Here is a 25696-nt window from a genome sequence, read left to right as displayed (position 1 = left end):
TGTTGTGAAATTTAAATTAATTTTAAAAGCCAATTTACATAGAAAAAATAAAACTCTTCCAATGCACCAAAACAGAAACATTTTCGACTTTATTTGATGCACTAACATCAGAACAGCCGCATGTCGACTTAAGTTTCAGGGGCAGCTGCTCTGAGAAAATGGGTGTGTGATTATTCTGCAGGAGCGGTACGGGGTCGCTCCTCACACAATGACGTCACACAGTGAGGACCCAGTTGTTTTCATGGACTGGGCTGGTGTTTAGAGCAGAGGAATGAGCAGATATGTAAATTTGCGTTTCTTTATGTATTACCATTTTAACATGGCTAAAAGCTAAGATTTAGCATTATATAACTCCTTTAAAGTGAACGAATCTAACCTGAGTATGAATAAAACATTTTTTGGAGAGGCAAACATGATTTCTTAGTGTCTGGTTCTGATGTGTAAATACATTTGTCTATTGCAAATATATATTCTGTCTAGCACATACTAAGGTTAACCTCTGTTCATGTCAACATTTTCTCCATCTTGAAATTTGGAGACATGCACAAAAGCCTGTGCGATACTCTGGGACACGAGCGAACAAGGATGAGGCAGAGCAAATATTCCCACAAGTTGACAAAAGTTGACATAGGCACAGATGTATTTGACAAATTCCCTGCTTTTGTGCGTGTTTAAATGTGAGCCAGATGGTAGTGAACAGTGAGACTTGGCGACCTGCCTCATTATGTGAGGAGGCTATAGGCGAGGAACACTCGAGCCGATAAGAGCGGAGATGCAGGCGTTGTGCAGAAAGGCCCCAAATCCCTTTGTCACTCACCATGATACAGTGATTTAATTCTTTCCAGCACCACAGCCTACCCACGCATGGATAGCTATTAGAACAGAGGGGCTTGGCTGAGTCCTGGATCCACTTCCTACTGTATCATAAACTTGTGCTCCCTGCTCGAATTAGAAAGCTACCAAAACAACAGATCAAGTATTGTTGTAAGCTTTTACAGCAAGTGATGTCTGACGAATTGCAGCTGTTTAAGGATAAATCATGGTTTCGTTGTTATCTTTTCGATACGCTCACGGACCACATCTTTAGCTACACCTGCACAATCCAGTATAAGAGCTGATGAATTGGATTAATTAGAGATAAGGAATTAAAACATGTTATATTGCAGGCAACCCAAAAACTTGAAACACCTCTCAGCAGTGCAGTTTGACACCACTTCAAAATATAACTAGCTATCAGATAAATACATTAATATCACTGGCAAGACAGCATGGTGACTGTTCAGAGGTGCAGAAATCAATTACAGCTTCGGCCTTCCTGTGTGGAGTTTGGATGTTTTCTGTGAGGGTTTCCTCCGGCTGCTCCGGTTTCACACCACAACTTAAAAACAAAGACTGACCACACCAAATTGTGTCTTGGTGTGATTGTGAGTGGTTGTTTGTCAATGTGTGCCCTGCAATTGGCTGGCGACCAGTTCAGGGTGTACCCTGCCTATTGCCCAAAGACTGTTGCGTACTCCAGTACGCTGGCCACCCTCGTGGGGATAAGCGGTTCTGATGAATGAATGCATATTGCTGGCCAGTAAATGTCAAGTACCAATAAAAACAACCTACACCTATAATGAAAAAAGTACAATAAAATGCTACTTAAAAAAACGTTGATTTTATTTTGTGCAACTGCTTAATGGTTGCATAACCATGGTTGCAGAATGGTTATTGAGTAAAGTCTACACAAATTTTTACAGTGTACAAAAGTAAACATAACACATTAGATTGTGTGTTATACTTGATGGTAGAAGATGTGCACGTATGCTTAAAATTGTAGTCAGTGTGTGTGTGTGTGTGTGTGTGTGTATAGCATGTGAACACCACTTGACTCGTTAGGACCTCAGAGCTAGCTGTCACTGCAATGGCACCGCACGCATAAAACCCAACACCTTGGTGTCATGTGATGGTCGCACCTCAGTACTGTTCTCACTCTGCTGTGAAAGGGCGCACAGGGCTCACCTGAGTCTGAGTCATCTGGGCTGACTGAGCTGAGTAAGTCCTTCTCCCTCTCATAGTCGACCTTGCACAGCAGCTGACCCTCCTTCAGGACAAACTCGTCGCCTTTTCTCAGCTGGCGGTCGCACACGCAGCAGCAGAAGCAGTTCAGGTGGTAGACACACTCCAGAGCTCGCATCACAAACTCTGTCGGGGCAATCTTCTCCATGCACCCGCTGCACTTGGTTGCAAACAACCTATAGATGAAAAAAAGCATTTGTTTTTCTCCAAAATTATAGTTTTACAGAAAAGTTTAAAAAAAACATAACAGAGGTAAGTATTGTATCACCATATGTAGTTCAAGGACTAGTGGTAATTGCTAACCTACTTGCTGCATGGCTGTAGATTTGGAGAAGATTGGTTTGTTTTTACCCAACATTGGGTTAATTAATTTTGACCCAGCAGATTGGGTTGATAATTGGATTGGGCCAGGCTGAATTAGCTGAAGATGGTCATCATCTTGGTCAGTTTTGTTGTGTACTGAAGTTGAAATAAATTAAATGTAACATTCTTGGGAGATGTTTGCAGCTAGATGGCCATTGATGTTGGATGCATCAGTTAGCATATCAGAGTCCATGATTCATTACTGACTGCTGAGTGTCATATTTTATCTAACAATCTGACATCATGCCTCCGTGCTGCAACACCGCTTGGGTCGTCTGTCCAATACCGTCTTCTTTTGTGATCATTCAGCAAAATGCTTGGATTGTTTCATTGGTGACTTTGAGTCATTTAATTTGTGCTTGTTTGTTCAGAAGAAGCCATATAAAAATGAAGCAAGGAGGCGTCGAGCGTGGTTGATGTTGTCCAGCCGTAAAGCTGGATTTATTAGCAGCGTCTTTGTTTGTCCTGGTGAGGAAGACAGCTGGCAGCCGCCTATCTATTTGTGGTGAGCATCTATTTCATTGTGCGACGCAGGGAGGCAACGAGAGGACTATTTAACATCATGGACTGTTTCGGGGCAGGGATGAGCGATGGTGATGAATATAATGTGTAAATATGAGAAGAGGGTTTTGTCATGGTAATTGTGTTCTTGGTGCTGATTGAGTGCTGATAGGGTGTGTGTGTTTGTCTGTGTTAACACGTGTGCAAGCAGCACCCGGCAGCTGTATGCATGCTGGAAAGAAGTGTGGTTTCTATTGTTGACTGCATGCAGCTCTCTTTGAAGGTGATTGCGTCACTATTGCTCAGCGCAACCAGCTTTTTATGTTACCTTAATTACACATCAACAAGTCCAATCCACCTGCATTTGACACAACTGTGGAGTGTATAGAACATGTTTAAACGTTATTAACTTTTCAGCCTTCGCACAGCAGCAATCTAGCCCAAGCAAGGTTCAGAAAATCCTATAATCTTCCATTTATTACAATAAGTTAAGAAGATTATTATTCAACGATGGAAAAAGTGGAAAAAAATGTTGGCAAGTTTCTAAAACAAGCGTCCGTCTTTTTTAAGTGAACTGGCAACGTGGACATACTGTAGCTTCTAAACAAACTACTAGGCTTGTCCATTTGATAAAAGAAAAATCAGAAAGCACTTTTTTTTCTTTATTTGGGAAAACAAAAAAAAGCAAAAGCTCACCCTGGCAAAACTGAATATTCAGGAACTAGTTGCACATTTTTAGAAGGATTAGTGTGTTACATGCTGGGATCAGTGGAAAGAAGTGATGAATCTCTCAAGACAAGTTCCCAGCTCTAATATTTAGCTAATGATTGACGGCTTAGGCTAAGAAAGAGAGCGAAAAGTTGAGGAAATGACTTGTTAGCACGGTTTGGATATGTTCAGGAGTCTGCATTCACCTACAGCCGCTCTCTCAAATCTTCTCATCTAGATGAAAACATTCTCATTCAGCCCCCGTTCCTTTCTTCTCTTCCGTGCACCGAGTCTAATCTTGTAAGCCATTATTTTTCTATTTCCCCTCTCTGTCACTTTGCATTATTTTTGCTGCTGTAATTCCTATTCGTCCCTTCTGGAATCTTCCTGTCCTGCTTTGTCCTCGACTCTAATCCGGACTTTCTGCCTGTTTTCAGCCCCTGGTCCCCATTCTCTGCGGGGTTCAGATGGAATAGCCATGCATGACGCCCCTTCTATGGCAACCACACCTCCACAGGAAGGCAACGGCGACTTTTCGGATGGGCAGAGAGGGCCTTTGAGAATCTGGCAGCAGAAGTAAATCCTTCTCTAAGGAACAAGGAGAATTAGCAGGGAGCAGTGGACTAGGGATTTAACCCTACCCCTCTCCTTTGAAAGGCACAGTCAGGCCCACTCCTGCGGCTCGCCACAATCAAACAGAAGAGGAGTGGGGAGGTGGCAGTGGGGAGAGGAGAACACAAACTCCCTGAATGACACAAGCAGTGGATTGTGGAGGAGACTAATCCCACTTTAATACCTTTCCAAGTTCAGCTGCTAAAGAATGCTCTTTAAAACAACACCGCTGTGTGAGCAGTGAAGGTTGACCAGGGGGAGGCACGCCATTCAACCTCCCCAACATTACCTGATTAGTGGTTTGAGGTCCGGGGCCACTGGGCCAACGTGCCAGCGGGAGGCAGGCCAGAGGACATAAAAAATGATTTCATGTCGACAAGAAGCAGATCTGTGGTAACATTACAAGAGTCAAAATCTATACTGGGATGTCCCGCTTCAAAAAAAGAAGCCCAGAGCAGCCTATCTAGATGTATGGCTATGGTAATTTTTTTTATTAGTTGGCCGATTATTTTTTATGTTAAATGAATACATGGACGGCAGAACATTTGCTCTGGCTTTGACCCTGGTGAGGATTAAGGGTTCAAAGAATGGATTGTTGGATGGATGGATGGATGGATGGATGGATGGATGGATGGATGGATGGATGGATGGATGGATGGATGGATGGATGGATGGACGGACGGATGTCTATGTCACAGCAATACCTAATATATTTAAAAGGTTTGGGAAATTCTATCCTAAGACACTTGGCTATCTTCTTAGTAATAAAGACACGGGAGATACTATTGCAAAAAACTCTTTTTAGTGATGGAAAAAGTGTAGGTATATATTTATTTCCTGGCTATTTCCAAGCTGTATATTTTCACTCTGTATATTTCCAAGCTGTTAGTCAAGTAGCAAGGAAGGCAAGCGGTAGTGACAAGCTCCAAAAGGTTGTCGTTTTTTGTCTGGCGTGGTGTCATTTCCAACCTCTACATGAACCACTGGCTGACCGTGTGGACGTGCAGCTGCCTGTGTAACATGACTCCAATTGTCGCAGCCAGGACCACCAGCATCAACAATTCCCATCCTGCCTTTCGCTTTCCACCTCCCACACCTGAGCGCACAGATCAAGGGATGAGCGCCTCCTCTGTGGATCAATAGCCGCATCTCAAGCAGAGAGCTGTCAATATTTACCTAGGCCTCCCCGACGGACTCATAAATGAAAGAAAAAGGGCCTATCTCAGCACAGAGCTCTCTCCCAGAGGACTCATCACGTCCTTCTTTTTAATCCTGTGTCCACATACCTGTAATCCCTTGTCTGTTCTTTCTCAATTTAGCTGTGATTGGGTTCATCGACTCTGACAGATTATCACACTGGTGGTAAAGCGGTGTTTTTCGGAAATATAAAAAGACACAGCCAAGAGTAAAAAGTATTATATAGAAGACAAGGACAACAGGGAGCAGCACTTATTTTGTCTGATGAACACTTCAGGCTGGCCAAGTACAGCTGAGAGACTTCAGCATCTTCTTCTTTCCCCTTTTACAGGCACTCTGGAGAACTATGCGCTATCCCTTTGAACAGATTATAGGCAACTTAAAGTGTGACAACATCTTAAGCTCTCACCGCATGCTGCCAATGATTTCCCTTCCACAGACATTACATTTAATGCTTCTGCTGCAGTGATAAACATCGGGAGGACTGGGCAGGATGAAAGAAAGTACTGAGAAGCCTAAGGGAGAAGGGGTGGGGGGGTGATGAATTGATCATGCTACATTTAGCAACACGTGCGACACACTCGGATTTTGCTGACCAGTACTCTGAGTAATACCATAACAGTTTCGGGAACAATACACCTCAGCCTCTTATGTCAGTGACTCTCATCCGAGCCTGAGGGGATAAGGATTATCTCAGCAGCAGCTGTAAACTATTACTTTTAAGATTGTTTTGGCTAGGCAACCTGCGGCCACGCCAATCATGTGAGGGTGTGACATGATGACTGTGTGACGGGTCAGAAGAAGGTCTCGGGACAGGATGGGTGACACGCCATCAGAAGTCCCTTTACATTTCCTTTTTCCCTCCAATTTGCTGATGTTAAATCTTGGAAAGGTTTACAGTTTGATTAACTGCATTTTTAGGCATGAAAAATCATTTGAACATTTGAAAACTGTTTCAAAGTGCTGTGATTATTTTGAATAAAAAATAGATTTGTTTAAATGTTGCATTTACAAGTGTTGACATTTAATAATTGCATGATGATTTACATAAAAAACACAAGAAAGAAAGAAAGAAAGAAAGAAAGAAAGAAAGAAAGAAAGAAAGAAAGAAAGAAAGACCTTCAATCCTCATGAATGCAGTGTCCCCCCCCTCAAAAATATTGTCAGTGTAAAATATTGCAATGGCTGACCTTGTTTTATATTATCAGCATTTCTCTTTGGACTATAGATTCATGGAGAGTAATGAAGCCAAATAAAAAGTGCCATCCTCCTGCTCCCAAGGGCTAGCTCCAGTCAGCTCTAAAAGCTGCTTAATCACCATCCCATGCTTACAACATTAGCATAATAATGGCCTTTAAATTGAGCCTCTTTGTTTTTTAATTAAACTCCCAGCAGGTAAAAGTAAAACACATTAACCAGAGATGTGTACACCGTTAATGGCCCAACGGTGCCTTCTTCATCACCCGGCTCTGGCCACGGGGTTCCGCTCGTTCCCCTCCCTGGAGCACAGCGCCGGCTGCCTCCAAAGCTCACCGGGGAGGAATGAGACGACCTGATTGCACTTGGCATGGCGAAGATAATAGCGGAGACGTGTCGGAAGTGTCGGTGCACGCGTCCGCACCTGCCTTACTTCGAAGAGGGAGAACACTTAGGAGAAAAGCTGCTCAACGGATCTTAACGGAATCTGTGAAAACACACGGCTAACAGTTAGTTTGGAGCTAAGTGTTTTCCGGGATCATCTATCCTGCAAGTCTGCTAGTGTGAAAATAAATATGGCCGCTTTAATTCTATGGCAGCATGAGCTCCCAAATTGAGGAATGTGCAGCTCCTGAGACGAGTCTTCGGCCAAACAGACATCTCAGTCTGATATCTGTGCATGGATACTGCAACTGCACAGCTGCACAAAGAAATCCTAAACCTCAATTCATTATTCAAATGATGTCACTTTGGCCAGAGCACATTTTAGATTACGCAAAGCCCTAAAGCTTGCATGTAACAGGGGTATGTTACTATGTCAAGTGTCTTATGCCTTGCAAGTTGAGCATGCATACGATAATGTTACACACGGGTCTGTGCGCGGCTCCGAAAGCGGTGTGCTGAGAATTGTCTTGCAGCATCAAGTGAGCGGCTGCTTCGCATTCACATGTATCCACTAATGAGTCTGAGGGGAAAATAGGATCCCTCTCTTCTCTTTCTCCCTGCTCCCTCGCTGAGGGTGGAAATAATCCTCCTCCCAGCCACACAGGTAGAACAAAGCTGACAGAGTGAAAGGGACAGTGTACTGGGCAGCAGAGGAGGCTAAGTACACATCTAAATACAAGAGTAAGCAGACAGGCACATAGGATGCTGTTTGGACAGCTGCTGTTCCTGAGTATCCGAAATGTGTGTAACATCACATTTAAGCGAATTTTTTTCCACCTCCATTGAAGAAAAGGGATCGCAGCAATGGAATAATAATGAATTATCACTGTAAAGATTTACAAAAACACAAAATTATCCCTATGTATAATAATAATAATAATAATAATAATAATAATAATAATAATAGATGGGTCAATAACAATAATAATAATAATTGATGGGTGGATAATAATAATAATAATAATAATAATAATAATAATAATAATAATAATAATAATAATAATGACAAGAATTTAAGAATAATATGAACATGACCAAGAATATGTATAAATATAAGTCAAAAGATTATTGTATTATATTTCTGACTACATGCGCAAGGAACAATGATGTATTTTGCAATCATTATGTTTCTGTTTGTCCTCTTCCAAACTAATCTGCATCAGCTAACAATTGAGGGCTTGGCCTGGTTGACGAGCCACTGGGAGCAATTGCAGCTTCTGAAAGAGCTGGGAGAGCACAGAGTGATGGCTACAATAAGGCTAATGGCTATCACATGTTATAGAGCTCCAACTGACTATAACTGCACACAGAAACATGGTTCCCCCTTGTGCAACTTTCTGCAAATTCTGCCTTTACAACACAAGCGAGGCACTGATTTATCAGCGAGTTTGTTTTGATACTGTAGTTCGCAGTGCTATTGGTCTGCCTTATATGAGAGCTGTTTAATATTTTGGCCACACCAGGACCTTTAAATACATGTACTGTACAAAAGAAATCTCAGTCATAAAATATAAACTGGAATTGTTTTAGTGTCATGAACTACCAGACAGTATTTTAATTGTATGTACGTACTTGTTGAAATGTTCAAATGACTAGTCTTGACATGTATAATTTATACTTTCCTGATTAAACAATTATGATTTTATGTCTAATAAAGTCAAATTTAGTTCATTTACATTATTTTTTAATCTATTAAGCAAAAGAGAAAAAAAAGAAGAAAAAAACACACATTCTATATTGTTTATGAAAATAAACTTGCCGATCCAGTGCTGGAATGGTTAAAAAACAACATTTGGATTGGAGGGCTTTATAATTACTATTGACCCGGAGGTTCTGTGTATAAGAAATAAAACAAACAGTAATATGAGGTGTTCTAAAGCACAAGTCTGCAAATATGCAAAGACAGGGTCTGGTGGAGAGCATCGCGCTTTGGCTTCTTTTCTTCGCTCCTAATCTGGGGTTCTACACAATATTAAGACGGCTTTGGAGCCACTTGTGACCCAGCTGTGCACTAATGAAAAATTCCACAGTACTGCGCAGAGGCCAATGGAGCTTGACCCCTTTCCACCACGAACCAAGCAGTGTCCATCTTGAGGAGTTTACCAGTGCTGGAAGATACTGGATTAATAGGTATCAAAGAAGAATGGAAGACAATCTGGGAAAGGCTGTGAAAAGCCCCTGTGCGTTCCCTCTCTTTTCTTTCTCTGCAATCTTGTGTTCTTCTGGCGTATTGGCAGAAAGTAAAGAGTTTGACCAGGTCTTAAGGGGCTGAGATGATCAGGAGATCATTGTGATGGATGTAGAGTGTATGAGGGAGCTCTGTTTACTTAACAAAGATTCAGTCTAAGACCAAAATTAGTTTGAAGAGAGAGAATGTGAGGCAACCAGGAGTTAGATGTTTTTTCACAAGATCAGTGTTTGTATGCACTGCCCTTCATCCTACACAGCCTCATATACTATGGAGAAGTGTACTGACTGCAGAAAGATTTTACAGGGAGGCGCCACGAAGGATGGACTCCAACCACAGAGTCCACCCCCATTGACAAGTAAACGTTTTAATGGGAGACAATCTGGGACAATCTTATCAAACATTTATTTATTTATTTATTTATTTATTTAAAAATGTGAAGACATGTCTGTGGTTTAATGGTTTTTTTTTTATCGGAACTGGTCTTACTCATCTTTGCAACATTGTAATGCAAAATGATTTATTCGAGAAATTACATTTGTGTGCATATTGACCAATAAAATAAATTGCTCACATTTGGTACAGTACGGCATAGCATAGCTTAGCATAGCATATTAAAATATAAAAAATAATAATAAACAAAGTAATAATAATAAACAATAATAAAATTGTTTACTTTAATACAGGGAAAAAAATTAAGGATCTTGCAAAATTTGGACATTTGAAAGATGAACATGAGCTGTATCTATTGCAGAACTGATGAATAAACTTGATAAAACACCAACATCAAATTCAGTTCTAATTATACTAAATTCTTTAAGCATCAAAGTCACTGCTCACCAATCTGGTCACACACTCTAAAAGGCATCCTATAACAGCCTTTAAGGAATTCAATTTATATTAAAAGTTACGAGTTGCAAGCATAGGCTGGAGAAAATGAAAAAGGGATCGCAAATGAAAAATAAACAGTTGTTGAAAGACAGGATGCTTTAAAACCTCGGGGCTGGGGATTAACATTCAGATTAGCATTCAATTAATATGTTTGAATTTCTGATCAGCAATCCTCTTTAAAGCACAAAATCCCAAGATTAGCATGTGTTATGCTAAAAGTCTGTGGGCTTTTTTGTCAGAACATAGCTACACTAGCCAAACAAATATGTCTGAAGAGCTGACGTGGATGTATGGCTGTAACCATGACCACCAAATAGTAGTTTGGAGCCTTGGAGAAGGGTGCAGTGCTGGAATGTTTCAAACAGACAGAGGGGTGCGTATACACACACACGCACACACACACACACACACACACACACACACACACACACACACACACACACACACACACACACACAGACAACCGAAAACCTGCTGTTTCACTAAAGAGTATCAGCCACAATATTAAGACCACCTACAAGGTCCAGAGGTCTTTGGGTCGAGAGATGCAAAGGTTATTCTCCATCATTATGTGTTGTTTTGATATATACATGATCTAATTGTGACCCAATACATGAAGCGTACAACATCCAACTGCAAATGAGGCAAGTAAAATATTACTAATATAAGTGCAGTATATGCAAAGAGATGAATTTAGCACAATGGGATTTTTCAAATCAGAGGCGAATTGTGTTGATTGATTTCATTTTTTAAAGCCTTTGAAAGGCAGATGCAAGCCAGGTGAAAAGTGGTGTCAAAGTAGCATAACAAAAATAAGAGGCGGCGGGGAGAATTTAGGGCTCTAATCAGTCATGAAATGAGAATTGTGAAAAAGATATCATCTGTTCAGCAAAGCAATTTCGGAGCTTCTGAATGATCTAAGGGCTGACATTGAGCCAGTCACGAGGAGTCATGCCATATCTACAACGACAAAACTACTGAGTTGAGTTGATGTGAAATGAGTAGAATTTCACATCAAACTGCCACACACTAAGCGAGCAAAATTAGAAAAATAAGAAAAATAAAAAGTGGCTTTCATGCAGTTTCTATATTCCCCCAAATTAGTACTACTTTTTTATTTAACCTATATTTACCCAGGCAAACAATTAAGAGCAAGTTCTTATTTACAACTGCGGCCTGACTACTCTAGTAATATGATTGTTTGTTTCGTCCACAAACACTTCCAATTCATTTGTTTCTTTGAGTTTGTGGTTCATTCCCGATTATTCCATTTAATACAGGATGCAAGCTATTAGGATGTTTTGTGTGGAAAACCATTACGACGGAGATGAAAAGCCAGGCTGTGGTCTTCCTGGCCTACAGTTCTCTAATAAATTCTAACCCAGGACGACCTGTTGCTTGCCTGAATATATATAAATACTGCACAGTACTTAGCACCAAAGGAAGAAAAAACAATTACAATTCAACTTTGATTATTTCACATCTGCTGTTTTGGATCACTTTAAGTATGATTGACATTTCACAGTATATAACAAGGACAACCAATGAATTGTCTCTCATCGAGATATTTACTTAAACGGGCATTGTGTTTTTATTTTTTATTTTTTGAGTCTTGAAGGTGAAACATCATCTCAATCAAAACAGCTCGTTTCTGTGAAACTATTTTGCTCTTCTTGCCTTCAAGAATTCAAGCATGCAGTTGGCCTTAAGCAAGACTTAGAAGTTCTCTGATGTCTACCCTGTTCTTTCTCTTGACTTTCGTTCAAATACCCGACCCTGACAGCACCACACCCCCAATCACACAAACGCACACCAAACAGAGCACCTCTCTGTCATGTGTTTGGCGGTGTGTAAAGTCTTATCTCTCCAGCTGGAAGAGAACAGGTTTGACAATATTCTCTCTCCTCCACGTGGAGCCTCGGGGCAAATAGTGGAATGGCAGAAGCATGGCACGGCACGTCTGTTCTTTCCACGAACCAACTAACAGAGTTTCTGCATGGCCCTACGGCGCTGACTTCAAGTCACCTTAGTTGTCATTGCCCGGCTCTTGAAGTGACTGCATTATGACCCTTAACACAGGCTGGGATTTTTTCCTCCTCCTTTCAGATTAATGCATATGCCAAGGCTTAAAATAAGTGGCTTCACAGTGCTGTTTCCCAGTCAAAATAAGCTTTTTGCACCTTGTTAAAACTCATATCAACACCGAGAATCACAATCTTTTTTTAAAAAGTATACAGAAGCGCCACTTGACAATCAGCTATGATTGAACTACATGTGGAGCAAACATGTAAGAATATGGCTTTACATGCAAAGGTTTGTTGCAAAAGATTAGTTTATAATGCAAATATAGTATTGCACATGAGAAAACACATGGAAGGAACAGACTTAAAAACTAAAACTTAAGTAGTTTGGTGTGAAGAGGTTTGAGAGCCCTGACCTCAACCCCATGAAATGCCTTTAGGACTAACCCGAGAACACCATTTCCTCTAACTAACGTTTCCCTTGATGAATGGAGAAAAAAATGGGACACATTAAAACTCTAGAAAAAAATATCAGGCGAGTTTTAGCTATTATGGATGCAACACTACAATCTCATCTATTTTTCTATTTTTACTTTCTGTAGTGCAAAGGCCCGGTCTTGTAATACTTTGGTCTATATTATGTATATGAGGCATATGAGGCACAGTTTAATGCTTCAATATGAATTCTAAAGCGAGGGCAGCAGCTGTAGTTATGCATATTTGGCTATAAAGGAGGACGTTGTTCATCTCCCTGCCACTCATTGTTCATATTATTGGGCTGATATGGATCCTTATTTGTCTTCCGATGCGATAACAAAGTCTCCCGCCTTGGTGACACCCCCGTTCAGCCCTCTCAGCGAGGAAAAAGGTTTTCATTCACGCACAAATTTTACACCCTCTTTGGATCCACGTGCGTCTTTGTGTGCTGGAGAGCAGCCCATTCTCTATGGCTGTCCAAAAAAGCAGCTGTTTCTATAATGCTGTGGCAGCACTTTATGTTGCAGCATGATAAATGAAGGGGAAGGAGGAAGGCTGCAGCTGAAACACACAAGCAGAAACAATAGCATGGGCGTGTCTGTGCGTCGCAAGGCTATGTCATTTCGCTGCGCGTACACTCTCTACTAGGGCTGGACGATTAATCGAAATTTAAATTGCGATGATGCAATGATTATTATGCGAATTATGTTGGGCTCGCTTGATCTCTAAATGTTAGAATTGAAGATAAATGATTAATGTGCAGAACGATGCAGTGTGTTTGCAAGTTCCCGGTGTTATGGAATTACTGTTAAAATTACTAATAATTACTATTATTTCATTATATTCTTGTTTACCTTTTAACAAATTTATATTCTCGTTGTCCTTTCTAATCATATTTAAAGTGGGTTTCTAGGAATCAAGGAATTTTCCTTTCTGCAAAATTCAAGGGTACAAAGATCCAAAAACTGTCTTTTTGTCTTATTTCCTTATTTCCACATGACTTGGTATTAATATAATCCCCGAGATCCCAGGTTAGCCCAGTTTGTCCCAATACTTCTGAAGATAAAATAAAATAAATATGATAATCCCTATTCTAGTCTTGTATGTATGCAAAGATGCAAGGCATATAATGTGTAGATGTAGCAGAATAAGATTGCAAGACTTGAATTCCACATCATATGTACAAGGTAATTTTGTAGTTGACAAAAAGAATAATGTTCAGACAACATGCAGGAATAAATGCACATGGGACTATGATGATGGCTTTGAGTACAGTAGTTGTGTTTTAGTGTGGTTGAATAAATACCAAGTTTGTAGTTTAATAAATACTAGGTTTTGTAAATCAATAATGGTAATAATAATGATTTTACTCTCAATCAAAATAAACAACTTTGTTTTTTTTTCCACAATCACCCAGCCCTTGTCTCTACAGGTTAAACTCCCGGAGCGCACTCATAGCTAACGATTACGAGTGTGTGTTGATGCATGTGCGGGTTAATAGATGAACACAGGCCACCAGCTTCAGTGCATACCCAAGGGAGTGAGCGGTTGAGGTGGCTGTCCTACTGGGACCCGTCGCTCCTCTGTCCTCAGGGCAGTCATCTTCCTTCCTACCACCACCCTAATGACACACCCCCTGAGGCCCGGTCACCCCCACAGGCTGCCGCTCGCCTCCCAGCTTCTCCCTTCCCGTTGTCCTACCCAGGTGCCTGTCAGAGGGGTGTCTGTCCCGCAACTGGTGTAGCTGTCCACATAAAGGCTGCAATCCCCCTCCCTCCCACCATAGCCTCCTCAAAATGGCCTCGGGCCCTCTGCCTTTCATTTTGAAGTGGCGCGAGCCAGCTCTGCAGCAGCCTGGGCCATCCGCCTGCAGCCTCCTCCATTGTTTTGCCTCAGAGAAAGACTATTATTTCAACTCAATTTACTGTGAGTAAACATTGAATGATAAGGCGGCCTGTCCAATCCCTCACACACACTCAGACACGCACATGCCCACACCACACACACTTCAGTGTTCCCTCCCTGACCGTGGGCTGTAATATACACGGCCAACAAATCACTGCTCACAGGCCCTTGCTATCACTGGCTTAAGAATGGAGCACACTAATTCACTTTCCAACATAGAGCATTGGACAGGCCTCATGTGTTTGAGAATATGGTGCCACCACCAAGTGGCATTTAAAGGGCTTGTGGCCCTATGGTGGACTGTTGTAAATTGTATGCAACAGCACTCCCGCATCTTTAACACATGCAAAACATGCACGGCCTTCTAATATGCAAATCACTAAACCGTGATTCCAGTTTCTGGCTCTTGGCATAGGTACACTACAGTGTCATCAAAATGGAAGCAGTTTTTTCCCCAAGACAAAGGATTAGTGACGTAGCTGCCACAACACATTGTAGCTAATTGCATTAATTAATCGCGCCTATGCCTTCTTGTGGCCAACCCCAACAAATGATCTCACAATTGTTGCTATTCTTTCCAACAGATGAGGCTTGTACACTGTGCTAATTTTCTTTCCAGAAGAAAAGCCTGTGCCCCTTACTTCCGTGAGAAGCTGTGCTGGGTCATTATAATAATAATACCAAATTATCAGCCATCTTTAAATAGCTGTCGTTTGTACCGTGGCAGCCTTAGCTAAGCTAATGTAATTATTTGGAGCCTACTTTATCTTAGGTAGAAAGAGGCTGACACAGTCACACACACTAATGTGATAAAAGCTTTGCATATCATGGCTTGATTCAAGGATTCGAGAGGTGAGTGTTTATGACAAGGTAATAATGGCTCATGAAAAAAGCTGGTCTGTGAATTGGTTAGTTAAGGTATGATGGATGAGGGCATGCCTAACCTTATTTCCAATAAAAGTCTCTTGATTTCTAGAGGTGAAGATAATGAATTTGATGTAATTAGGCCATCACTCATCTAATTAAGAATGGGAGAAACCTGACCCTGTGTGCTCCATTTAAGTGGGCAATACAATAATGACATATGTGCAGTTCTTTTACACTAAAAGAAAGAAATGGCGTGACGTTAGCAAATGTTTGCACTTAGCCAACCCATCTTTCACAACATAAGGAGCAAAAACATTTACAAAGAAAATGCATATTACTGCATGAAAGAGACAAGGACCAGTGACCCCATTAAGATACAGTTTAAAAGATATAACTAGATTTACAGCTATAATGATCCAATTAAAGCAGTGATTCATCATCAGATTATTCAGGATGTTTGCAAGGCCCTTATGCGGTACAGTAATGGGAATGGGCTACCTTCTCCTAAATCCTCTGGGTGGGCCTGCTCCTTACACTGCCACGGTAATTTCTTTAACGGCAGAGGAGATCCAGAGAACAGCCCCCCTAAAGGCACCCACCGATTCCCTCTCAGTGCGGCCCCTCACAGGGTTGACACCTCTCATTATATCTTCAACTTTTCCACCTTGGAGAAAAACTCACTAAACTTGATCATTGTGGCAGCCCCAGGTGTTGCATTTGTCATCCTGCGACTAACTGGACACCCTTGCAAGCTGATGTCGAATATTTCTTTTTCACAGTTAGATATGGGGACCGGCTGTGATCTACCTCAGGCCGTGTTAACATTCAGTATGTGGATGGCTAAAATATGTGAAATCAGCCATTATGAGTCCACATACTCACAGGCTTTACAATACTTATCATTGCCACTTCATCCCATTATGCTCCTTGAAACCTAAAAACAAAACAATGCACAACTCATAGATGCTTATGTAGCACACACACCGCATATCCAATTACCTGTAATACACAGTTGAGTTTATCTCACTCCCAGTCATTATCTAAATTGCCAACATATTATTAAAGCACCTGTTTGAGACGTGTATCTTTTTCTCTCCTAATAGAGCCCAAAGGGAGTGTTGTTTCGGATGCAACCCTCTGTAGAGTCCAGAGGAATCAGCTTTACAACCATTTTCCAAAACAGAAGCATGGGAAAGTGCACCACACCTCACCATTATGCACTGAACAAAAACGTATCTGTCATGACACAGCGAGAGGTGCAATCGAGAGATTAATTATGTGATTGTAGAAAAAGAGCTCACCCCTCAGTCAGCGTTGCGCCTTATTACATTACCTTGGCCTCCGGAGAAGGCCAATTGACTTTCGAGGCACATATAGCTTCTCCACAATGAGCCGTCCACACAGCAACATCGACGCTGATTGAGAGCAGTGACAACATTTAAAGGGGCACCACATTTACTGGTTTGCTGCAATTCCTGCAGCATCAAATTAAACCGCTTAAGTTAAATACATCACTTGGCTCTAACATGGGAGTCAATTAATGTTTTGGATAGTATTTGTTTACGCTCGTCGGACAAAAGTAGCTCTGGACTAAGAAGTATAAAGTAATTCTCGAAATGTAAGGAAAATCTGAGGGCATTAAATTTGAAACGAAAATGATCTGACCAATATATAAAATAAGTGAGTCAGTCATCCATAAATGCCGAATTTGTTTTTTGGTTCAACACCAAATAGTATCGGAATGGATACCCACATCCTGCATGTGTTAATTGTGTCAATAAAGCAAATAAAGTAAATAAGATAAAATTAATGAACATATACGAAAAAAAGTCAAATGAAACTAAATCATAATTTGCAGCTCTATCCTGATCAATATCAATCGTCCCCTCAAAAGCTTGATTTGGTGCATGAAATTGGTGAGTCTGAGCTGTGGCTGACCACAGCGCTTGAGTAAGTGCTATCATTGTTTTATGATGTTTTACTTTTCTCTTGGAGTTTAATAAAAAGCCGCGGTGCATAGCAGCCATGGCCGACCCTCCTCAAATGCAAGAGTATCTCAGGAAGTTAAAAAAAATGAGAAAATGAACTATAATAGAGTGGGGGAATACTGCAATACCCGACTTATTCCTCAAGGCAAACTGTTTTCTCTCAAGACACTCTTGTGTCTTTCGCTTGGTAGCCACACGTGTTTAATCAGGGGCCCAAATTGATCCAAGTCCCAGGACCACCACAACACACAGAAGCAGAAGTGAAAACCCATCGCATGCTCGCATCATTCAAATCAAGTCCATGCAAGAGAGACAAGCTCATGACACTGCCCACTCCTCGGAGAGCCATATATGCAATTGCAGCATGGCTGAAAGGCTGAAAATGTCTCATCCATAGGGACCCTCACAAGCAATAACACAATATGAGAGACAGACAGCTAGATTGAATAGGGGGACAGCTAGACAGGCAGAGATCAAGTCCAATCCCGCTCCTGTCATGAGGCTGGATGTTCGGTGGTCAGGCTTGGCTAATCTAATTCCTGCGCTTTCCCACAAAAAATAAAAGCCAAGTGCCACTCAGGAGAAGTGAATGTGGAGACGAGAGGGGCGATGGCGCTGGTGGTAAGCTTGAATAATTATGAATCAGGGAGCTTAACCTTCAGGGGAGTTAATTTGAGGAGCACTGGGGATAGGGGAGTGGGACTCTTTATTTCCCTGGGGTGCCCCTAATGCCATTGTGAGGGAATGGAGAGATCAGGACACGCAGCAATATTGTGTCTGTTAGCCACCATATGACGATCTGACCCCTGAGCCTCGCTCACAATCACACCTGCCGTCATCGCGGCTAATTTGCTAAACATATCAATAGCGCGCTGCCGCTGGCCTTTTCTCGACTGCGCCGAGCCATTGATTCAGTCGCTGTGCCGAGTGACAATACCTGACCCCCGAATCCCTCCAACCCCAGCTGACCCAACCGCCCACTGGCCCGCCTAGACAAATCAAATCCTTTAGTAGATAGCGAGGCTTACACATGTACTGGATTTGGCTTCGCAAATATTAAAGGAGTTGTACGATAAGATCATAACCAAAATCAATCAGTGTAATATTTCTTGGCACTTGTTCAACAATTTGATGTCAATCTTTTATTTGATTAGCACCGCCTTTAATCTTTTTTTTTTTAAACACCCCCACCTGGGTTTCCAAAAACAGAGTGAAGGCCAGGGGAAGACAAAAAGCGGACAGAGACACAAAGCCAGAGTTTGATAAATCACATTATCAAGACTTGGCTCAGCGTGAGTTGGAATTCTTTTATTTGAAGAGGGGCCTCTTGTCATGTTTGTAGCATGGAAGCTGAAAGATGGTCTGGGCGCCTGGCAGAAAGACCCCGTTGTGTGGCAGCGGACGTCTTTGGCAGCACAGACCTTGACATCTGGATCCAGTTTGCTGGGAGCACACGCAGACACGCCTGACTCTGCCAACTGGGAATCTCGCTCCTTTGATTCCAACTCACATGGTCTGCTCTAATTGTCATCCCTCATTATTTAGTCAAAGGTGGAGGGATGAATCATAAACTATTACAGAGCAGTGACATTTCCTGATCCTCCCCAACCTCGCTCCCTCTGCTCATCTCTGCTGATAAGAGCGATGAATCTCATCCACGGCCCGAGTGCAAACATCTCTTGTATCTTTTAAGGAGGAGCTTTGCGTTCTTCTGAAATCCCACAGATGCAAGAGGGGAGGGGCTGTAGTTGCCGCTCAACTGATGACAGTGTTCAATTAGAGGAGGGCTATTTGCTGTCTGAAATGTCGGTAGATGAAAGTCTGTGTTCAAATTGGGCCTTAACAGCAGCAATTGCAGGGATTACTGCAAATAAAAGCAGCATGTTTTCTGCGGTAGTGTAAGGAAAACAACCCCCCAGGGAGCGGCTCAAATACTATTTTGTGAGTGAATACTCGGGGATGTTAATATAGTCTGAACAAATTTAATTCTAAGATCTAATTAAGAGTCTTTGGTGCATTTTAACACATTATTTTACCAAAACAAGCACCGGCCAGAACATTAAATATGTTCAAGTCACGTAAAAACTGGACCAAAAATATAGCCCTTAAAAATAATTGGGATAAAACAATATATTTCAATAATAGTACTGAGTTTATAATTTTATCGTCAGTTTTTAAATCATTTCATTTGTAGCTTCTTTCAAACAAAACTTAATCACCTCTTTGAGATTGAGACATTGTTTCAACCAAGATTAGTACGATGGCATAGAATTATTTCAGTTACTTCAAGTATCTTCAATACGTATAATATAATCAATTATTATTGAGTAATACAAATAATACTGTAGTACATCACATCTAATTCAATAGTACACGACATTGATAATAATAATAATATTTCATACTAAAAAATTTAAAAATACTTGTTGCAGTTGGATCAGCAGGACCATGTCATACTGGACAAAAAAAAGTACGATTTGAACGTACACAGTAACTAATGCACTTTCAATGCAGCCTTCTAATCACAAGAGTTTACACAATTTAATTATAACCTCTGAACTGACAGCTATGTTAAGGCATGCAGCACCCACCAAGTGAGAACAAGTTTTGCTGATGTAAAGTCGATCAAGGACATGCCGAAGCTTTGATGGTTTTGGAAGCCGTGAAGCGTGACTATTTGTTGTGCTGCGGTGTGTACGTTTGATTGTGTAACGTGCCCTGTTCATTGCCGCTCAAGTGGAAAAAATGTGTGTCATGTACACACAATATGACATCCTGTGTTCAGTCACTGACTTCCTCATCTCAACCAGTTTCACACTAATAATATTTTTTGTCTTTAACAAATAAAATAGGTGAACTGTTAAAAATGTAATGTTTGTGGAATTGCCCAAGATGTTATAAGTGGAATAAACATTCGGGGGGAAATGGAGGTGTTTGATGAATAGTGTGTAGCAGGGGCAATTATAGGACCAGAAGACGAAGGGTGCTGGGCTTCTACACAGACAAGGTAAATTGCATTTTTTGTACATTTTAACACAATTTAATTTGCACTTTTTTTTTTGCACTTGTTTTGTTTACATAAAACGCTCAGTTCAAGAGAGGTGGAGGGGGGGGTGGAGCAAAGCATTTTGAAACAATGGGAGGTGCTGTATTTTTATTGCGTTAATATTACATTTCAAGCAAGTAGTGTAAGGTTTTACTTTTTTCTAGGTTGTTTGAAATGGAAATAATACACAAAGAAAACCAAAAGATCTCTGAAATTTCAGGGGTGCTGGGCAACATTGCATTTTTTTAAAGGGCAGGAAACACCTATGGTTTATATTATCGTCTAATTCCTTGTGGTCTGGACTCAAACAAATATCACTGTGCCTTTAATCAAATTACATGAATACAGGACAATTATATGTAATGTTTATATAATAGCTGCAATATTCCACACCTTGCTTTGACTCATCTTTTTACAACGGCCACCTCTCACTCATCGTAGAGTAAATGAGCCATTTTTCCTATTGAATGCTGAGCCCAGCAGCAGATTGAGCGGGCTCTGATTTCAGTGTTAATTGCGTACGTCCACTTAAGGAGCTGACAGCCTGGAGAATGAGGATGCTTGCAGGCCTGTGCAGCACGACACTCATCCATCACAGCCTAACCGATTGCATCCCTCGGTAGGCTCAACACGCTAACACCATTAGCCCTACTGCTGGGCATCTAACTAGCACATCACTCACACAGCTACATGCTAACAGCATTACGGCTAATGCTGGCCCTCTAACTAACACATCCGTCAAAGGACTGCAAATCCTCCAGCGCAACCGAATCACACACTGTTGTGGGACACAATCAGCCGCATTATTTGGCTACTGTTATTTGTGTCCCTCTGTTGTTAATGTCCTTTATCTCTGAATGCCACTGATGTGATATTGCACTTGTGACCGTATGGTTGAATGAGCTTGTCTCTTTCGAGGGAATCGTTTACATCTGATTGTGATTGCCGATTTAACAATGACAATACACCTCTTGGATGATTTTTAATTAGAACAAGAATCAGTGAAATAATGGTGTATGGACACCATAAAATGGGGAAGCGTCCATCCATGGGATGATTTTCTTGCTTTATTTAAGATCTGTGCCAATGTGCTAACAGCATTAATGAAGTTATAAAGAATTATGAGAGGAAATCAAATTTGCCTCGCCACTTGAGCGCCACTAAAATGCCAAACAATAAACTACCAGATTGCAAATTAGATCAGTAAAAATATCAAACACATTGCAGTGCAGGAAAATCCATAATTGCATTTAGAGCCTTGCCGCTCCTGAGGGAAAAGACACTAAAGATCATCAGCAGGCTACATGGGGGCCGCTATTGACAGAGTGGTAAAAATCGACAGGCTAACTAAATAAACACTGCAGGCTCCATTAAATATTCAACTGCTGAGATTTGACAGTCTAGCGTGCCTGCCTCTCCCCATTGCCTCCATTGGCTTCCCCCTGCAGCACATCTTTTCTGTCTCCCCTTCTCCTGCACACACACTCACACACACACAGCATCCGCACACGTACTCTTGCTCTTCCCCCTCGCTCCCCCCCTCGTATGTGGCTCCTGACAGCAATAAATGATGCAGTGCCTGAGGGTGCTGTACCAGTGGGAGACCTGAAAGGATAGAGCAGGAGAGCAAAAGAAATAAAGGGGAGACAGCCTATGACCAATGGCCATTAACCAAGGCCTGAGACAGGGCCCTATGACATCCAATGATATCTTCCCCCTTAATACACACTCTTCTCTCAGGCAGAAGCACACACACACGCTCTGTACACCAACACGCACGGTCACATGTGCAGGAGAAACACATTGAAAATCTGCTAGACCAAAGACATGTTATTTTTGTTTGTTCGTCAATGTAAAACCCTGCAAAACAAATCATCTGGAAAATTGTGGGGTGGCTGGGGACATAAAGTAGAACAGAAAATAAAGGTGCATATTATGGAATTGGTTATATATTTTTTTAAGGCTGCATCTTTTAAAATGAATAAATAATTAATCTTAAAACAAGTGTTATATATTTTTTTAAGGCTGCATCTTTTAAAATGAATAAATAATTAATCTTAAAACAAGTGTTTCCAGGAAATGACTCTATGAAAGGCTATAGTTTGGAGCTGATCCAAATTTGAGTTGTTGCCACTTCTAGTTTATGTTTCAATACTGAAAAGACTGTCAAGCCTGTTTATACAGAGTAGTTACGGAGTCCTCATTGTTGCTAATTTAAACAACTGACTGAAACAAACGTCACACCTAAAATTCTTCCTAGAAGGAAAGAAAAAAAAATTCCACATGCCACCTACTCTTGTAGCCTTTGGACAAGATCTAATGCATTCATCAGTTGTGGCGAGGCGAGTGACTTTATGCAAAAGAGAGATGACAGTGTTATTGCACAAGGAATATCAATGGAGTAATTACTGTTCCATGGCTGTTGGCTCACTGCTGCCGCGCCCAGCCACTGCGCTTCATTTCTCAGCCTTCCTCTCAGGGGAGAGATGAGCGGCGGGCTCCTGAGAGCAGAGCTAATAATGGCAGCTCGGATACAGGCATGGCTTAGACGAGCCCCGGGGTCCTGTGCTGCAGACTGCTAAACGTTGCTGGGGTCTCAAGAGAGCCCCAGAGCAAAGATGAAATGATTAAAAAACAGCCCGACCTGACTGACAAGCTGACCAGCTACCTATAACTCTTGCGTGGAGGGTCAAACCACCAGTATGCTCTTCAATCATAACAGTGGGTGAACTCTTTGGAGATTAACTTGTGATATTGAATATGATTAGAAAAAAAAAAGAAGAAGATATATATGGCATAACACCATGCTCTCTAATAATACGCATAACAGAATATTTAATAAAATCATTAATGGTTATTTACGTCAAGTGGCTGTGTCATCTATAGGGCTAACTACAAACCCATAAAGTATGTTTGAGTGCGCCATCATCATAATTACATCTCATGACTATGATCTATGGGTCAAACTGCTTTGGCATGTGAAGTGTCATCAAATTTGTTTTGGGGCTTAAACATAGCATTCTTTTAAACGTGCGATACCAGTGAGTGCCTGTAACATGTCATCGTCATCATCTTTACATGTGAGGGAATGTGTCATAAATAAAAGCTGCGAGGGGCTGAGAGTTCACCTGGTGTGAAGAAGGCAGCGAGGGGAGAGATGCCAAAGAAGAAAGGCGGGGATAGGCCCTGGAGCTTAGTGAGCTAAAGGAATGCTTCTCCCACACACCTTTTCTTCTGAGTTCAAGGTTGAACTTTAATATTTCCGTCACAATGTGGGACATTTCGACATGCAACAAACAAGTGATGATGAAAAAGGTGATGCCTTGCCATTTGTTTCCAGGTCAGGTGTATCTGTCACACTGTCCAGACACCTCATACATCTTGCAGGAAAGAACCAGCTTATCTCCATACTTATCTCAACAGCAATAATTCCTACTTATAGCTGTAGCCGTTAGCAAATGGTTGAACATGATGGGAATCGCAGACCCGGGTGGTACACCACTCCCACACCGGCAGTTACACACTGCCAGATGCCACTGAAACAAGTCACGTGATTACTGCAAAAAGAAAGATTGTTGACAAAGACCAACACTGCACAACCGGCGACGTGGCTGAATGTTGAGTCCATGATCGACCCACCGTCGACATCTAGTTTTACTAGGATTCAAAATTTGAAACGCAGATGAACGGCAGTCGCAATGTCATAAATGTAATGGCCTATCAAAAACACCCTGAGGTATCACGTGGTGTTTCACAACAAAATAATAACAAAACATTTTAATTGCAACACTTTTAAGTCTTTGTAATATCAGTGCGACAGACACACGGTACAAACATATACGATACAGACATATGAAATAAAATAGTGGGGTGCATTTAATTCCAAAAATTACATTTCCAGGTGCCAAGCAAGATCCGTCCGGCCCCTGCCCAGCTCTATCAATACAGTATATAAATACATCTTAGCGCTGCACGATATTGGAAAAACAGCAGCAAACTAAGCAAGCACAAGGATTATGCCCAACTATTGGGTAGCGGTGTGCATTTAAGTTTGCATTTGACTGGTCAAATTCAGATAAAAACATACAATTCCATGATAAAATTGTTGCATGTCTTTGCAATTTGCATATTGTATAGGGTATTATTGCGATTACAATATTTTTTCGATAAACCACGCAGCCCCAATACTACGTTCATCATAATACTTTCTCTCTCTCTCTCTCTCTCTCTCTCTCTCTCTCTCTCTCTCTCTCTCTCTCTCTCTCTCTCTCTCTCTCTCTCTCTCTCTCTCTCTCTCTCTCTCTCTCTCTCTCTCTCTCTCTTTGTGACACCAAAGTTTTGAATGGTAGTGTATATATATTTCATATATATATACGTACATAATCTTTTGGTTAAAACTTAAGACTATGTACATCAAAGACAAATGCGTGGATACAGTAAATAAAACAAATTGGGGACCTAGAAAGACGGGAATGTAACATTGCTGGGCAAAGTAAGAGTTTCCATGAGCATTTGCCAAAATACCATTAAATGTTATGGGCACACACAGCATGTTGGTCAGCACAGTGGGAGAATGACATCTTACACTGTGCAGGGCCTCATTTTGGACCGTGCAGACGGCTTCAAAAAGAACTTAACTGTCAGGGAAAAACAGCCTATCCACTTAAACAACGGGGAAAAAAACAACTCACTGTGACATTAAACCAAAAGGAAAACATCATGCCTTTTGCATTCAGATAGTTATGTAATATTATTTTACTATAAGCCACAACGAGCTGATCCTAATAAGAAGGCGAGGCCAAAGGCTGTTAACAAGGAGAATCAGGTAGAATTCTATAAAAGTAATGATGCATAGCGGCAACACTGTGACAGAAATGATGGAGCTCCACTGCCCATGAGAGATGGTTCAAAGGCACTCCAACACTTGTCAGCCACAGTTTATTACTTCCCTGAAATATCTGTAAAGGAGGGAACCATTGAGCAAAAGAAAACTGTTTTAGAGCTGGTGGTGTAAATCTTTTTTAATGCTACTGCGTCGTAGTGCCGCTTCCAGAAACCGCTCGCTGTTTCTCCTTCCCCATGGTTCCCTCATTATACATTGTCTTGAAGAAATGGCTACCTTTTCACTTCACCCTCTCGAATATTGCAAACTGTAAGCACTTTCCAAAGCTCGAACTGCTGCCATGACGTCTGCCAAGATTCTGTCAATTGCAGTTAAGTTTTTTTGCTC

At 41.3% G+C, this 25696-nt stretch overlaps 1 protein-coding gene across 2 annotated transcripts in view; it reads right to left on the bottom strand.

Annotated features, from left to right (window-relative positions):
* lmx1bb (LIM homeobox transcription factor 1, beta b) overlaps window positions 1-25696 on the bottom strand; it is a 42546-nt gene that overhangs the window by 5176 nt on the left and 11674 nt on the right. For both annotated transcript variants that reach the window (XR_005098741.1, XM_037258684.1), the window contains exon 5: window positions 2005-2237. Coding sequence is in view for 1 of the 2 variants with exons in the window: in XM_037258684.1 (XP_037114579.1) it covers window positions 2005-2237 (233 nt within the window). In the remaining variant the exon portion in view is untranslated. The remainder of the gene's footprint in view (window positions 1-2004; window positions 2238-25696) is intronic.

Source organism: Syngnathus acus, chromosome 9, assembly GCF_901709675.1.
Source record: "Syngnathus acus chromosome 9, fSynAcu1.2, whole genome shotgun sequence".
Taxonomy (NCBI): domain Eukaryota; kingdom Metazoa; phylum Chordata; class Actinopteri; order Syngnathiformes; family Syngnathidae; genus Syngnathus; species Syngnathus acus.
The sequence above is the reverse complement of the archived record's forward strand: the minus strand, read 5'-3'. Positions and strand labels throughout refer to the sequence as shown.